At 44.8% G+C, this 16,980-nt stretch overlaps 1 protein-coding gene across 2 annotated transcripts; it reads right to left on the bottom strand.

Moving 5' to 3' along the window:
- Window positions 1–1,655: 1,655 nt before the first annotated feature.
- lancl1 (LanC antibiotic synthetase component C-like 1 (bacterial)) lies at window positions 1,656–16,766 on the bottom strand. 2 transcript variants are annotated; one of them, XM_055930365.1, is made up of 10 exons: window positions 16,660–16,766; window positions 16,112–16,260; window positions 15,769–15,886; window positions 15,175–15,385; window positions 14,588–14,741; window positions 11,532–11,678; window positions 5,176–5,358; window positions 4,419–4,595; window positions 3,350–3,422; window positions 1,656–3,072 (listed from the first exon to the last, which is right to left on the bottom strand). In XM_055930365.1, the coding sequence occupies exons 2-10, from the start codon at window positions 16,196–16,198 to the stop codon at window positions 2,996–2,998; spliced, it is 1,227 nt and encodes a 408-aa protein (XP_055786340.1). In that variant the 5' UTR covers window positions 16,199–16,260; window positions 16,660–16,766; the 3' UTR covers window positions 1,656–2,995. The 2 variants fall into 2 exon arrangements, with proteins under 2 accessions (XP_055786340.1, XP_055786341.1); XM_055930366.1 differs by having other exon boundaries at window positions 16,597–16,680.
- Between the last annotated feature and the right edge of the window lie 214 nt (window positions 16,767–16,980).

Here is a 16,980-nt window from a genome sequence, read left to right as displayed (position 1 = left end):
TTAAAAAGGATAGTTACAGTATTTCAATTGGGACTGTGTTGCACTTAAACAGAGTTTGCATTGAACCAGTGGCCACTTGTTATTGCCCAATCGGCTGTACTTTTGTCTCAAGTTGTTTTTGTCAGAAACAATGTTGGAAATGTTGTGCCTGTGTGGAATCTGCCCCTTATGTCACAGTGGTCAGTAGGTCAGACTATAGAATCCACAGTGTGACTGTCACTGTCCTGGACCCCCAACAAGGTCAAGAACACAGCAATCAGTAGTAACATCCCCTGTTAATACCCAGTCACCTCTAAGACAATTCTAAATTAAACAAGACCCGGGTTCAAATACTATTCAAAATCAATTCAAACACGTCACCTGTGCTTGATTGAGCTTGCCTGTAGCTTAATGGCCCAACAGATTAGTCCCAAAACTGCAAGCCCTGCCCACCTGGCATTCTAGGCAGGCTAAAGCAAACGCTCAATATATTTCAAGTAGGATTTGAACCCAGGTTTGAATTATCCCGACCTTGTAGTTCCATCCCCATCCCACCGCCAGTGTTTTCCTTCCCCCTCCTGCTGTATGTAATGTGGTATAGGACACGTCTGGGGCCTTGGAGAGGCCGCGCCCTGGGACACATGAGCACTATTTTTACCCTCGCTCCTGCGGTGTTCAGTTTCTTACCTCCTCCTCCCCCTGTCCCGATCTCAGAGGGGGACAGGGAGCAGCTCCTCAAGGGGGGGGGGGGGGGGGTCACTGGTTGCTGGGACATTCCCCCTTCTAACCCCCTCCTACCCTGAGCCAAGTTGTCTTGGGTTCAAATACTATTCAAAATCAATTCACACATTAAGCTGTGGTTGACAGCTTGCCTGGCTCAAGGGCACCAATAGAACAGTCCCAAAATGTCAAGCCCAACCATCAAACCCACCCCCAGGCTAAAGCAAACAGTCAAATACTATTTAAACCCAGGTTTGAGCCCATGTCAGCCAAACATCGTAAAAGAGGGGCAAGGAGCAGGCTTAAAAAAAAGAGCTGACGTATTGTGCCCCCTCTCCTTCAGGGTTACCGGAGCCTGATCTGGCACAGAGAGTGGTTCCTTAGGGACAGGGTAGATGGACTTCAGTAGTCATCCAGCTCCACGGTTACAGCCCAATTAGTGTCCTGTTAGAGGCTCATACTGTAACACCCCTTTACAGCTGTCCCGGGTGCAGCTGACAGGACCAGCCAATAAGGATGTTGTGCTAATTACGCATGTATAACCGCATAAGTAAATCGGTCAATACAGCAAGTTACAGCGCAATTGCTCACTTGTGATGGAGGTTCAGGAAACCTTGTGTTGGCGCCCTAAGCACAGTAGGTAAACAGTCTCGTTGCACACGGAGACCTGTGGTTTAACATGCACATTTTTGGTGCCTTTGTGAGAGGAGTCAAATATAGAGACAGTTGGAGTGGTCAAGTCAGAAAGCGTCTACTAACACTTAACAGTGTTTGGAAAGGGGACAGTCAAATGGAGGCTTTAGTAGATGGACAGACGGATGGACTCACCGATTCTTGCCACTCAACGTGAACGCTCCCATTCCAAATGGACAAACTCTCCGCTGCCCCTTAGTGGCTTTGCTCTGTTATTATAACATCAGGTCGAGACAAGGAGCCAGTCAGATTCAGAACACTAGAACGATGAATAATAGTTTAATAGCAAAGGTAACAGACAGGTGAGATGTAAAAAATACCTTGTTTTATTATTTAGCCAATGGAAATGTGAAGAAACCGTAGATGAGCAGTACAAGCGTACATCACACACACACACAACTTATGATGCGTCACATGGTCATTACAGTTTTACTGTAGTACTTTGTCACACAGTATAATAATTTTACTACAAAGTTTCTATTGCAGCCACAATCTGCAAAGATGAAAAATCCTCTACACCATGGAATTTCTATTCCGGTTATAAAAAAAAAGGTGAAATCTAAAATTAACAATTAACAAACATGAATGTTGGAGCAAAGATTATTTATTTTTTTAATAGGAGATTGGTCGGTACTCAGATCCCCTTGGTATTTTTATTGATTCATAGACAGTACAGCTGGACAGTAGAGACAGATAAAAGGGATATCGACAGGAGAGGTGGAGACAGGGCTCCAACCCCCGTCACCAAGGGGGTAATTATGGTCCCGAGTTGAGAGGACTACCTTTTGACCAGACTACAGCCCGAGCAAAAAAATCGTAGTCAATTTCATCTCAGATAAACTGAAGTCTCAATGAGTCATAAAATGAATGAAAAGTAAATATCGAATTGATGTCCATAAATGGAAAATCCACTCGAGGTGGTTCTCTCTGCTTATGCCCCATGTCTAGACACAAAATAGTGAGTAAGTTTCAGTGCATAACACTTGAAACCCCCATGCACCATGCACATATTAGACTAGGGGCGACATTTTCCTCACGCAAAAAAAAAGGTGCAGCTCTGTGCAAAGAATACCATAAAACTCAATCTGCATGATAAAAAACTCATTATAAAGCATGATTTAATTTGAACTTTTCAACAAGTAGTGTTATAAGAAGGCAAGAATTTAGCCAGGGTTTAGTCAACTGAGCAATGCATGTGATGTATGCGATGCAATTGAGAGTTGAAGTTTTTGGAATTCACATTAGATAATTTGCCTTCACATCTATTTGAAATCTTATGGTTCTTTTGCTCACTGCTCAATGCCATTTGCTCGTGCAAAATGTCACCCTTGCACTGATTGTCCCTGGTCCCCCTCCCTACAACACACAATTACTGTTCGTTCAGCCAATAAGGAGAGACTGTGGGAAGATTTTGTTGTGATGGAAAAAGTCATCTTGATTATCCCCTGCAGAGGTGACTCTGCGGTGTATATGCCTGTGTGTGTTTCTTTAAATGTCTCGGTGTGTGTGTGTGTGAGAGAGATGGAGAGAGATTAGGTGCTTGGATGTGTATGATAGTTTCCAGAGCAGCAGGCAGGAGACCAGGGGTAAGCAGGGATACCTTTTACACCTCAAATGCTGGGAACTTTGATTTCAGGGGCTGGAGGAGGTCCGCCAGGAAGTAGATGGTTCCAGCCATGCCTGTGGACAGGAAGTGACACGTTGATTTCACGTCTAAAACAGTTATTGGGTCGTATTTGTACACCTTAGCAAAGGAAAATGAAAACAAGTGTTCAGGTAGTCCCTCCCAGTTTGTCAGGTTTCTACCATTTGATGCCTAACGAACACAACCATGTTCTCAAGCTTCCACTATTCATTGACTAATAGAAATTTGTTAAATTATTGAGCAAATCTGTGATCTAGGCTAAACATTCCAATTCAAACACTTGATATTGTGTGTTAGATGGCTTCACATTACCTTCAAATAATGAGAAAGGAGTGTCCGGTGTCCTGCAGCCATGTTTGCCGTAGTTCATGCACCAGTCTGCAAACTACAGAAAACAAAAGACCCCAGTCAAGCTTTTTACAATACAACAGTCAAACTTCAGGAGTATCAGACGATTGACAAATACTGTCCTAAGAGAAATACTCTCCTAAGAGAAATACTGTCCTAAGAGAAATACTCTCCTAAGAGAAATACTGTCCTAAGAGAAATCCATCTTTAGCAGCCCATTCTTACTGTGTGCCTTACAGTGCCACTTGAGATGCCACTAGGATTAAATGGCCCACCTATGTGACCACAAAGCCCTTCTAGTCCGTTCCAATACAGTACATTGGGTTAAATGGAAGAGCTTAAACTACACATGGGACCCCCCCACCCCGTCTGTTGATGCAAAGGCACGCTGACAGCCACCTAGCGGCTGTCAATTAGCTAGCGGCTGTCAATTAGCTAGCGGCTGTCAATTAGCTAGCGGCTGTCAATTAGCTAGCGGCTGTCAATTAGCTAGCGGCTGTCAATAGCAACCCGCTGTCAATAGCAACCCGCTGTCAATAGCAACCCGCTGTCAATAGCAACCCGCTGTCAATAGCAACCCGCTGACAGCTACTTAGCGGTTGTCAATAAACATACAACGGTTCACTTCTCAAACGTCTCAGGTTCTCTGAATAATGTTTTATTTAAGTTTGGGTCGCTGTGAGCAGGATGATTGAGTGTAGTTCAAAGTATTGCTAAAGTGACCTTCAATCTTATATGGAAACTCTGGATTCTGAAAAGTTTTTTGTAACAGCTACCTAGACAAGCTGCTAGTGGGTGATAAACCTTGTAGAGACCCTGTCAAATGTCTATTTGTTGAAACATCAAACCATCACAGAGGGTGATAGAGGGTGAGGACCTACAGTTGAGCCAGGAGTTTTTCCTGATAAAAAAGTGACCGGACGAGGGGAAACCACATCCTCATCAATTGACGAGAGCTTTCTTGTGGTAACAGGCGAGGACATTGGGTCAGGAGATGTCCCTGTCAGATCAGTAAGTTCAGGCTGCCTCTCACCATACAGGCCCTGTAGAGGTGCTTGGGGTCATGGGTGAGCTTGTAGAGGGCCAGGAAGGCGTAGGCGTTACCCGCGGCGCCGTGACACAGGCCGTAGCCCTTCTTCAGCAGGCCCCTGTGCCACACCACCTCCCCACACTGTAGAGCCTCTTCCAGGTACTGGCCCACTCCAAACACCTGCAGGGGGGAAACAGGGCAAGGGCATGTTCAGTAGGGCAAAATGTTTTTAAATGTTTCAAACAGGAAAGTAAAATGTCTTTCTTTAGGAGACGTTGAGACAGTACTGTAAAAACTCACTAGTCTATTTCTAACCCAAAAGGATTGATTGACAGACAACTAATGCCCTCTATGTTAAATGTGTGACACATGAAACACATGATCAGAATAAAAGCAAAGTGATCATGTTTTCAGGGACATCTAGTGTATTGTAGCTATACTGTTTGGCTGGTTGCTAATACAGCAAATAAACAACTTCACCACCAGATGCCACCATTACTTTCCAAGAGACCCCCGGCCTCGATGTTATTCTGCCAATTACATCTGAGATCGCATGTACCATAGTAATTATCCATCACATATTCTATCCATAACATAGTACTGGGGTGTGTTGAGTAGAGGCACACCGTATCAAAACATTTTGTAACGGGAAAAAAGCAAACACCTGCGTTTTTATTGGACGAGTTCAGATAGAAAAGAGCACCTCCCAGTTTCACTAAAACGTTTACCCTCTACTGAACAGGGCCCAGGTTTCCAGTACCTTGTAGGCCTGCAGCAGCATGTAGATAATGCCTGGGGCTCCATGACACCAGTGCACCAGCAGGTCCCTGTTGTCCCCTATGCAGGGCGGGTAGTTCCCAGTGGGAAAGCGGAGTCGACAGACGTGGTCCACGCTAGGCCTCACCAGTCTATGGACCCTCTCATCCCCCGCCACATAGCCTGGCTGCAGGGCACAGAACAGGAAGACATTTTCATGGCTCACACTACATCGTAGGTTGATGTTGGGGTCATTTCCATTTGGTGGGTTTTCCAATGAGAAAAGACAAGTTTACTCCCTGAATTGATCCCAACCCTGGTTGCTGATTCGTCTATGTTTAAGGTCCCATAATACACTGTTTCCAAACCTGGTCTTCAGTCTCCCAGTAATTTCACATACTCTATTCCAGCATCAGCGTATGATTCAACTAGTCAACTACTTGGTGGAATAGGACTTAAAATAGTGGCAAGAAAAAGTATGTGAACTCTTTGGAATTACCTGGATTTCTGCATAAACCTTCATCTAAGTCACAACAATAGACAAACATAGTGTGATTAAACTAATAACACACATATGATTGTATTTTTCTTGTCTATATTGAATACATCATTTAAACATTTACAGTGTAGGTTGGGAAAAGTATGTGAACCCCCTAGGATAGTGACTTCTACAAAAGCTCACTGGAGTCAGGAGTCAACTAAGCTGGAGTCCAATCAATCAGATGAGATTGGAGATGTTGGTTAGAACTGCCCTGTACTATTAAACACTCACAACATTTTAGTTTGCATTTCACAAGAAGCATAGCCTGATGTGAACCATGCCTTGAACAAAATAGATCCCAGAAGACCTAAGATTAAGAATTGTTGACTTGCATAAAAACCTTGATGTTCATCAGTTCACGGTTAGACAAATTGTCTATAAATGGAGAAATTTCAGCACTGTTGCTACTCTCCTAGGAATGGCCGTTCTGCAAAGATGACTGCAAGAGCACAGTGCAGAATGCTCAATGAGGTTAAGAAGAATCCTAGAGTGTCAGCTAAAGACTTACAGAAATCTCTCAGGTTGAGAGCATCAAGTTCCTTGGTGTCCACATCAACAACAAACTAGGATGGTCCAAACAAACCAAGACAGTTGTGGAGGGCACGACAAAGCCTATTCCCCCTCAGGAAACTAAAAAGATTTGGCATGGGTCCCGAGATCCTCAAAAAGGTTCTATAGCTGCAACATCGAGAGAATCCTGACTGGTTGCATCCCTGCCTGGTACGGCAATTGCTCGGCCTCTGACCGCAAGGCACTACAGAGGGCAGTGCGTACGGCCCAATACATCACTAGGGCTAAAGCTGCCTGCCATCCAGAACCTCTACACCAGGCGGTGTCAGAGGAAGGCCCTAAAAATTGTCAAAGACCCCAGCCACCCCAGTCAGACTGTTCTCTCTACTACCGCATGAGAAGCGGTACCAGAGTGCCAAGTCTAGGACAAAAAGGCTTCTCAACAGTTTTTACCCCCAAGCCATAAGACCCCTGAACAGGTAATCAAATGGCTACCCATACAATTTACATTGTGCACCCCCCCCCCCCCAACCCCTCTTTTTACGCTGCTGCTACTCTCCGTTTATCATATATGCATAATCACTTTAACTATACCTTCATGTACATACTACCTCAATTGGGCCGACCAACCAGTGCTCCCGCACATTGGCTACCCGGGCTATCTGCATTGTGTCCCGCCACCCACCAACCCCTCTTTTACACTACTGCTACTCTCTGTTCATCATATATGCACAGTAACTTTAACCATATCTACATACTACCTCAATCAGCCTGACTAACCGGTGTCTGTTACATCTCTGTTGACGAGTCTACGATACGTAAAACATTAAATCAAATCAAATTTTATTTGTCACACACATGGTTAGCAGATGTTAATGTGAGTGTAGCGAAATGCTTGTGCTTCTAGTTCCGACAATGCAGTAATAACCAACAAGTAATCTAACCTAACAATTCCACAACTACTACCTTATACACAAGTGTAAAGGGATAAAGAATATGTACATAAAAATATATGAATGAGTGATGGTACAGAACGGCATAGGCAAGTTGCAGTAGATGGTATAGAGTACAGTATATACATATGAGATGAGTAATGTAGGGTATGTAAACATAAAGTGGCATAGTTTAAAGTGGCTAGTGATACATGCATTACATAAAGACGGCAAGATGCAGTAGATGATATAGAGTACAGTATATACATATACATATGAGATGAGTAATGTAGGGTATGTAAACATTATATTAAGTGGCATTGTTTAAAGTGGCTAGTGGTACATTTTTACATAATTTCCATCAATTCCCATCATTAAAGTGTCTGGAGTTGAGTCAGTATGTTGGCAGCGGCCGCTAAATGTTAGTGGTGGCTGTTTAACAGTCTGATGGCCTTGAGATAGAAGCTGTTTTTCAGTCTCTCAGTCCCTGCTTTGATGCACCTGTACTGACCTCGCCTTCTGGATGATAGCGGGGTGAACAGGCAGTGGCTTGGGTGGTTGTTGTCCTTGATGATCTTTATGGCCTTCCTGTGACATCGGGTGGTGTAGGTGTCCTGGAGGGCAGGTAGTTTGCCCCCAGGGATGCGTTGTGTAGACCTCACTACCCTCTGGAGAGCCTTACGGTTGTGGGCGGAGCAGTTGCCGTACCAGGCGGTGATACAGCCCGACAGGATGCTCTCGATTGTGCATCTGTAGAAGTTTGTGAGTGCTTTTGGTGACAAGCCGAATTTCTTCACAACGCTGTCTGTGTGGGTGGACCAATTCAGTTTGTCCGTGATGTGTACACCGAGGTACCTAAAACTTTCCACCTTCTCCACTACTGTCCCGTCGATGTGGATAGGGGGGTGCTCCCTCTGCTGTTTCCTGAAGTCCACAACTATCTCCTTTGTTTTGTTGACGTTGAGTGTGAGGTTATTTTCCTGACACCACACTCCGAGGGCCCTCACCTCCTCCCTGTAGGCCGTCTCGTCATTGTTGGTAATCAAGCCTACCACTGTAGTGTCATCCGCAAACTTGATGATTGAGTTGGAGGCGTGCATGGCCACGCAGTCGTGGGTGAACAGGGAGTACAGGAGAGGGCTCAGAACGCACCCTTGTGGGGCCCCAGTGTTGAGGATCAGCGGGGTGGAGATGTTGTTACCTACCCTCACCACCTGGTGGCAGCCCGTCAGGAAGTCCAGGACCCAGTTGCACAGGGCGGGGTCGAGACCCAGGGTCTCGAGCTTGATGACGAGTTTGGAGGGTACTATGGTGTTAAATGCTGAGCTGTAGTCGATGAACAGCATTCTCACATAGGTATGCCTCTTGTCCAGATGGGTTAGGGCAGTGTGCAGTGTGGTTGTGATTGTGATTGCGTCGTCTGTGGACCTATTGGGTCGGTAAGCAAATTGGAGTGGGTCTAGGGTGTCCGGTAGGGTGGAGGTGATATGGTCCTTGACTAGTCTCTCAAACCACTTCAAGATGACGGAAGTGAGTGCTACGGGGCGGTAGTCGTTTAGCTCAGTTACCTTAGCTTTCTTGGGAACAGGAACAATGGTGGCCCTCTTGAAGCATGTGGGAACAGCAGACTGGGATAAAGATTGATTGAATATGTCCGTAAACACACCAGCCAGCTGGTCTGCGCATGTTCTGAGGACGCGGCTGGGAATGCCGTCTGGTCCTGCAGCCTTGCGAGGGTTAACACGTTTAAATGTTTTACTCACCTCGGCTGCAGTGAAGGAGAGCCCGCAGGTTTTGGTAGCGGGCCGTGTCAGTGGCACTGTATTGTCCTCAAAGCGAGCAAAAAAGTTATTTAGCCTGTCTGGGAGCAAGACATCCTGGTCCGCGACGGGGCTGGTTTTCTTTTTGTAATCCGTGATTGACTGTAGACCCTGCCACATACCTCTTGTGTCTGAGCTGTTGAATTGCGACTCTATTTTGTCTCTATACTGGGACTTAGCTTGTTTGATTGCCTTGCGGAGAGAATAGCTACACTGTTTGTATTTGGTCATGTTTCCGGTCACCTTGCCCTGGTTAAAAGCAGTGGTTCGCGCTTTCAGTTTCATGCAAATGCTGCCGTCAATCCACAGTTTCTGGTTTGGGAATGTTTTAATCGTTGCTGTGGGTACGACATCGTCAATGCACTTTCTAATGAACTCGCTCACCGAATCAGCGTATTCGTCAATATTGTTGTTGGACGCAATGCGGAACATATCCCAATCCACGTGATCGAAGCAGTCTTGAAGCGTGGAATCAGATTGGTCGGACCAGCGTTGAACAGACCAGAGCGAGGGAGCTTGTTGTTTTAGTTTCTGTTTGTAGGTAGGAAGCAACAAAATGGAGTCGTGGTCAGCTTTTCCGAAAGGAGGGCGGGGGAGGGCCTTATATGCGTCGCGGAAGTTAGTATAACAATGATCCAAGGTTTTACCAGCCCTGGTAGCACAATCGATATGCTGATAGAATTTAGGGAGTTTTGTTTTCAGATTAGCCTTGTTAAAATACCCAGCTACGATGAATGCAGCCTCAGGGTGTGTGGTTTCCAGTTTACAAAGAGTCAGATAAAATTCGTTCAGGGCCATCGATGTGCCTGCTTGGGGGGGGAATATATACGGCTGTGATTATAATCTAAGAGAATTCCATTGGTAGATAATGCGGTCGACATTTTATTGTGAGGAATTCTAGATCAGGTGAACAGAATGACTTGAGTTCCTGTATGTTGTTATGATCACACCACGTCTCATTAATCATAAGGCATACATCCCCGCCCCTCTTCTTACCAGAAAGATGTATGTTTCTGTCGGCGCGATGCTTGAAGAAACCAGCTGGCTGCACCGACTCCGTTAGCGTCTCTTGAGTTAGCCATGTTTCCGTGAAACAGAAAACGTTACAATCTCTGATGTCTCTCTGGAATGTTACCCTTGCTCGGATTTCATCAACCTTATTGTCAAGAGACTGGACATTGGCGAGTAGTATGCTAGGGAGTGGACCGCGATGTGCCCGTCCCCGAAGCCTGACCAGGAGACCGCTACGTTTGCCCCTTTTACGGCGTCGCATAGGGTCGCCGGCTGGGATCAGATCCATTGTATTGGGTGGAATGCAAAACACTGGATCCGTTTCGGGAAAGTCATATTCCTGGTTGGAACGATGGCGAGTTGACGTTGCTCTTATATTCAGTAGTTCCTCCCGACTGTATGTAATGAAACCTAAGATTACCTGGGGTACCAATGTAAGGAATAACACATAAAAAACTAAATACTGCATATTTTCCAAGGAACACGAAGCGAGGCGGCCATCTCGGTCGGCACCGCTTTTTAAAGAATGGTGTTCATGGGAGGACTCCACGGAAGAAGCCACTGCTGTCAAAAAAAACATTGCTGCACGTCTGAAGTTCGCAAAAGTGCACCTGGATGTTCCACAGCGCTACTGGCTAAATATTCTGTGGACAGATGAAACTACAGATGAGTTGTTTGGAAAGAACACACAACACTATGTGTGGAGAAAAAAAAGCACAGCACACCAACATCAAAACCTCATCCCAACTGTAAAGTATGGTGGAGGAAGCATCATGGTTTGGGGCTGCTTTGCTGCCTCAGGGCCTGGACAGCTTGCTATCATCGACGGAAAAACCAATTCAAGTTTATCAAGACATTTTGCAGGATAATGTACGGTTATCTGTCCGCCGAAATTAAAGTTCAACAGAAGTTGGGTCATTCAACAGGACAACGACCCAAACACAGAAGTAAATAAACAACAGAATGGCTTCGACAGAAAAAAATACACCTTCTGGAGTGTCCCAGTTAGAGTCCTGACCTCAACCCGATTGAGATGCTGTGGCATGACCTCAAGAGAGCGCTTCACACCAGACATCCGAAGAATATTGCTGAACTGAAACAGTTTTGTAAAGAGGAATGGACCAAACTTCCTGCTGACCAATGTGCAGGTCTGATCTGCAACTACAGAAAACGTTTGGTTGAGGTTATTGCTGCCAAAGGACGGTCAACCTGTTATTAAATCCAAGGGTTCACATACTTTTTCCACCCTGCACTGTGAATGTTTATGCGGTGTGTTCAATAAAGACATGAAAACGTATAATTGTGTGTTATTAGTTTAAGCAGACTGTCTATTGTTGTGACCTAGATGAAGATCAGATTATTTTTTTATTGACCAATTTATGCAGAAATCCAGGTATTTCCAAAGTGTTCACATACTTTTCTTGCCACTGTATGAAGGCGTTTTCTTTAGATTCAGAACCCTGCATAAATGGGAATTTTCAACCTGTCAGCTTTACCTGCATGGGAATAAAGGGAAGTTTGAACCAATCAGCTCTAGCTTTATTACCTGCATGAGGAAGTAGTAGATGCCTGCCAGGCCGTGGGCGGGGCCTACATACTGTTCTTGGTACCACTCGTACATCAGAGGGCTCTGGTCCTGACAACGGAACCTCTGGGACTGGCCCTCCCCCGATATTAACACAGCCTCACAGATCTGTGGGAGAGACCAGGGTCAAAACACACATCCCCGATATTAACACAGCCTCACAGATCTGTGGGAGAGACCAGGGTCAAAACACACATCCCTGATATCAACACAGCTTCAGATCAGACGGAGAGAGACCAGGGTCAAAACACACATCCCTGATATCAACACAGCTTCAGATCAGACGGAGAGAGACCAGGGTCAAAACACACATCCCTGATATCAACACAGCCTCAGATCAGACGGAGAGAGACCAGGGTCAAAACACATCACAACTCAGTCAGAACCCCCCCAATAGAGCGGTTGTATTACTTCTGAAAATCTGTAGGGTGGATGACTGAACGTACACAACATATATCAACAGGAAAAAAGAAAATTCACGCTTTTCACAGTATTGTGCCGACCTGAACCTTACTGGCGCTGATATTATATAATGGTTTTGTCCGGGGATGGGCATCTGAACTCATAACGACGGGCTGCAGTGGCTCACGGGTCAGCTCACCCACATCCACACCCACACATGCAGTCAGACCCGCCCTTAGCCGTTTGGGAGCCTTATGCAAAATATTGTTACGCGAACCCTACCAAGCAATACATTTTACTCCTCCCTCCATTTTAACCAAAGACTAGTATACTCAATGTCTAGTCTGTGTTTCATAAACGTGCAATAAGTATAAAACAGTTAAATAATGAATTGGCAACACATTCTCATTCTGAGAAATATGGTAGGTCACTTGATTTCAACACCTGAACCAAGTGGACAGGCTAACATGCTTTTCAAACAGTTGGAGACGGACAGAAGGGTGTGTTCATAATAGTTCAACTGTTCAACCTTGTTAGCCAACACATAGATCCATGTTGAAGACGGGCAGAAGGGTATGTTCATAACAATTCAACTGTTCAACCTTGTTAGCCAACACATAGATCCATGTTGAAGACGGACAGAAGGGTGTGTTCATAACAATTACACTGTTCAACCTTGTTAGCCAACACATAGATCCATGTTGAAGACGGACAGAAGGGTATGTTCATAACAATTACACTGTTCAAACTGCAAACACATAGATCCATGTTGGCCAAACTTGAAATATAAAGATTAGCTGGCTAATCACCAGCACGTGGGCTTGAGAGATGGCCGATGAGACCTGTGTTAATTCTCTATAGCCTAATGCCTGCTACAAGAAGTTAGTCATTATTAGTGAAGGGAAAAAAAAATTACATTTTCACAGACTTGAAAAACAGATCAGTGATAACTGCAACAAGAAAAAAAAGCTGGTTAAACTATTTTGATAAAACAATTAGTGGGTCTTATGGTCGTGGAAGGCTTATATTTAGCCTCGGTATAACTTCACAAACCCTGAATTCATTACATTATTTCTGACTGTTTGAAATGCAGTGTATTTTACCTTTAATTGTACAACACCTCTTATTTAGAGAAAACATAGCGGAAAAAATTGATATATCATGAATTGCCCATAAGTTAAAAAAAAAAAAAAACGTGAGATATGGTTCAGCCTCCAATTCGACACATTTTGCCATGCGGACGGAGAGTAGATTGAGCAATGCAATTTATTTACTAATTTCACGCAATTCTACTTAATTTGCCTTGGGGACAGAGGGAAAAATGTGCAGTTTTACATCCAATGTTCTGCATTTATCCACATTTTGCCCCGGTCTTATGACATGTTAATAAAATATCTGAGTGAGAGTGACTAACAAAATCAAATGTGGTCCGGAATTCGACAATAACAAGTTTAGATAGCTGGCTAGATGAACTTATTACTCTAAAAAATGTTAGCCGACATGGGCCAATTGAGTGACTGTCACTACGTTTCCATCCACAGTTTTGATGTGAGTAGTCCTACCTACTCATACAGTATACATGTGTATTTGATAGAAATACAAAGTTTTATTACAACTTTATAAACGCACACAAATAATTTGTTCGTTCGACATGGTGGGATCTTTTTGAGTGGGTAAAATGTATTATGCAAGAAATGGGGGTGAAAACGCTCTTATGAGCAAATATTGAGGACTGGGGAAAGCATGCAGTTTATGAGGCTACAGATGAAATCAGTTATGATGAACTTCACAGGGTTGTGCTCCTCTCGAATAAACATCCAGTCTTATTCTGGTTACCTGATCGATACGCCACTTCCGTTTGACAAATAAAAATACTTGCGCTCTTGTTCAGCTCATCATGTAGTCTACCCGCACTCTATCTGCCAGCTGTTGGCTAGAGCGCATGGGCCAAGACGCAACAGTTTGTGACTCAACTATCGGTAGAGTTGAAAATGTGATGGAAACACATTGAACTTCAGATTTTTATTCGGGACATGAAAAGTTAAGGATTGTGTGCACTATGTCATCACCCACTGATTTGTATCCACATCAAGTCTGCTTGGTGGAAACACCAATAGTGGGAAATCTGCATATTTTCTTTATGCATGAAAATCGGCAGCCAATTTGATGGAAACCTAGCTAATGACTGACACAAGAGAAAAGCTGCTGATGCACAACCACATTTCTAAATTGCACCTTGTGTATTCTAACTCTAAACAGTATGTTGAGATGGCGATAGTTCCAAAAAAAAAATGTTTTTAACGTGTGCCTACAAAAGGGGGGACTCCCTGGCTTTGTCCTTTAGAGCACAGCTCCACCAATGGATGCATTATCAGGCCAGCACAATTCTTGGCTCAACTAAGCTCCTTTCAGTAGTGTTAAAAGGGTAACAATTTCATTTCATTATCAAATGGTCCTACTTAGAAGATCGTTCACTTTTCTGATGACAATGCTTGTAGCTCAGTCAACCAACTCTGTTTCTACTGAACACAGTCAATGTAACAGTGCTTGTCAAACACATGGAATACATATCCAATGTGTTTGTGATGAAGCTTAACCGGGAGCCTACGACTGACCTGTTGGATGTACTGGATGGGGATCTTGTCGTGGCCAAACTGCTGGTTGATGAAGGTCAGGGCGTAGAGGTAACCCATCCTGCCGTAGAGCAGCTCATCAGGGAGACCGCTGGCCCCGGAGCCCATTACCACCGACTGATGGAGCTGCAGCAGCCTGGAGGGAAGGGGGAACCCTCAGTTTACTTCAGATCTCTTATGGCATCTTACTGATGAACTATTTGGACTTTATTCCAAATCAACACCTAGCCTTTATCCCCTAGGTTCTTCTGGAGACCTGAGGATCTTGCCTTCCAATACACCAGGTGGACCTGTTGCCATATTGTAACACCTACCAAATCCTCTCAGATCTACACAAGCGCTAGTAGTGACTGGCACGATATCCAGATACTGATCAAATTAGCGATTAGGTGGAATGAAATCTAGACATCAGTGTCTTAATTCTCAGACTTGTGAGCCGTCCCCAATGACATATATAACACGTCATGTCTATATATATATATATATATATACCACACACACACACATATATATACACACACATACATATATACACACACGTCTATGGCTGGCCCATGTCCTGTACTGACCTGCTGAGGCATTCGTCTGACTCCTGTGCCCTCTGTACTCTGTGGTAGACCACTGCAGCCACGGCCAAGGGTCCAGCGTCACCGCACAGGAAGGTGACATCACGTCGCCGCGTCGGACACGTCAGGCTGTGGCCCACGTAGTCCAGAGCCTTCTGCAGGAATGAAGGCTCGCCGAACACACCGTGGAGGTGCAGGTAAAGCAGGGCGATGCCTGGGGAGGGAGAGGGGATGGGGGAGATGGGGAGGGGAAGAGGAGTCAGGGTAGAGGGCAGAGGAGATGGCGGGGAAACGAGGAGAGGGGACAGGGAAGAGGGCAGAGAGGAGGGAGGGGATGGGGGAGACAAGGAGGGGGAGAGGGGACAGGGAAGAGGGCAGATAGGGGATGGGAGACGACAAAGAGGGGGACAGGGAAGAGGGCAGAGAGAGGAGGAGGGGGACAGGGAAGAGGGCAGAGAGGGGATGGGAGACGACAAAGAGGGGGACAGGGAAGAGGGCAGAGAGAGGAGGGGACAGAGTTTAGGAGACTTGTGATTTGAGGTGACAGAATGTAGTCTAAACCTAGAAAAAGCAAGATGGTGGGTTCTTCTTCCTCACCTGCCCAGCCAGTGTAGCCAGTGCAATCTCTAGGGTCAGCAGACTTGAGCCCATTCTCCATGTGCATCAACAGCTGACTGATGGCATTGCTCAGCCGCCCTGCAAACTCTGCTGTGAGCTGTAGAAAACACCATGACAGAACATATTCGATTTTATTGTATTAGATCTTTATCAGTAGTCCTGGCTTTGAAGTCGTTTGAATGTTGAATATTTCAGTTACCTGATGCATTTAACATAAAAAGGCTCATGACATGTAGGCTATGTATTGTACATCCAGGGTATGACCGTTTGCTTACCAGGCCTAGCTAGCTTTAACTTCAGCTAGCTAACGTTAGCTTCATACCTTTCCTTGTGAATCAAATAGTTCTTGCACAGATGCAGGGTTCCCATCATAGTCTGCGTATGGGTTCTTCCAAGCTCTCTGGTCCATTTTCTTCCAACTCCCCTCCGCTCCCACTAAAACTCAAGTTTTTTGGTCAAACGAGAAGGAATCTGCGAGAGAGGTGGGATGGGGACACACGATGTTGAGACAACTCTCGGTCTGGCTCTCGCTACAGAAATAATTACATTAATTCCAACAACTGTTTGGTAGAGGGTTCAACAAAAATATACAATGCATCTCGCTATCTAACTAAATCAAATATATAGTTAGAGACACTGCTTTGGAAGAGATTCGTGCAACACGCCCCCAAACTTGCTAGCTATGCTAACTAGCGCTAGCATGCTACGCTAGCTCAATATCATGTGCTCAGTCGCCATTGAAATTAGCATGTGTGATAGTGCAGCTAGCTATAGCTACAATATTAGCAAATATTTTGAAACACATGCCTTTGCGCTAAATACACAAAAAAAAGGCCGAATGTTAAAAGTCTGTCGATAAAAAGGACATACCACTGCAGACGGTTGATGTTTATAATGTTCTTGATCGCTTCACTGACAAACACGTTGAATGGACTTTACAACCTCAGTGTGGCCACCTGGTGTGAAGGAGTCCGCATTACAGGCCTTTTTTTTGGTGTATTTTCTCGTGCCTTAATGATGGTGAAAAGGCGAAAGCAATGCTATAGATTTTATGCACGCAGGATAGATTGAGCTGGTGGAAGGATATGCATCCAATTTTTAAAACTATTATTGCCTTTTAAACAAAGCATAAGGTTTTGCTATGAAGGCTTACATGTCTGTTTTGAATGATCAAAGCCCATCCCAGTCTCT

Source organism: Salvelinus fontinalis, chromosome 7 (genome assembly GCF_029448725.1).
Source record: "Salvelinus fontinalis isolate EN_2023a chromosome 7, ASM2944872v1, whole genome shotgun sequence".
In the NCBI taxonomy this organism is placed as follows: domain Eukaryota; kingdom Metazoa; phylum Chordata; class Actinopteri; order Salmoniformes; family Salmonidae; genus Salvelinus; species Salvelinus fontinalis.
Note: the sequence above shows the minus strand (reverse complement) of the source record. Positions and strands in the feature narration are given on the sequence as shown.

Excerpts from the sequence above, each read along its gene's own strand:
- lancl1 (XM_055930365.1), bottom strand. The coding sequence starts at position 16,198 with ATGGACCAGAGAGCTTGGAAGAACCCATACGCAGACTATGATGGGAAC. Across the intron at positions 15,386-15,768 it reads TGGCTACACTGGCTGGGCAG|GCATCGCCCTGCTTTACCTG; the intron begins GTGAGGAAGAAG and ends CTCCCTCCCCAG. Across the intron at positions 11,679-14,587 it reads CCATCCAGTACATCCAACAG|ATCTGTGAGGCTGTGTTAAT; the intron begins GTCAGTCGTAGG and ends TCTCTCCCACAG.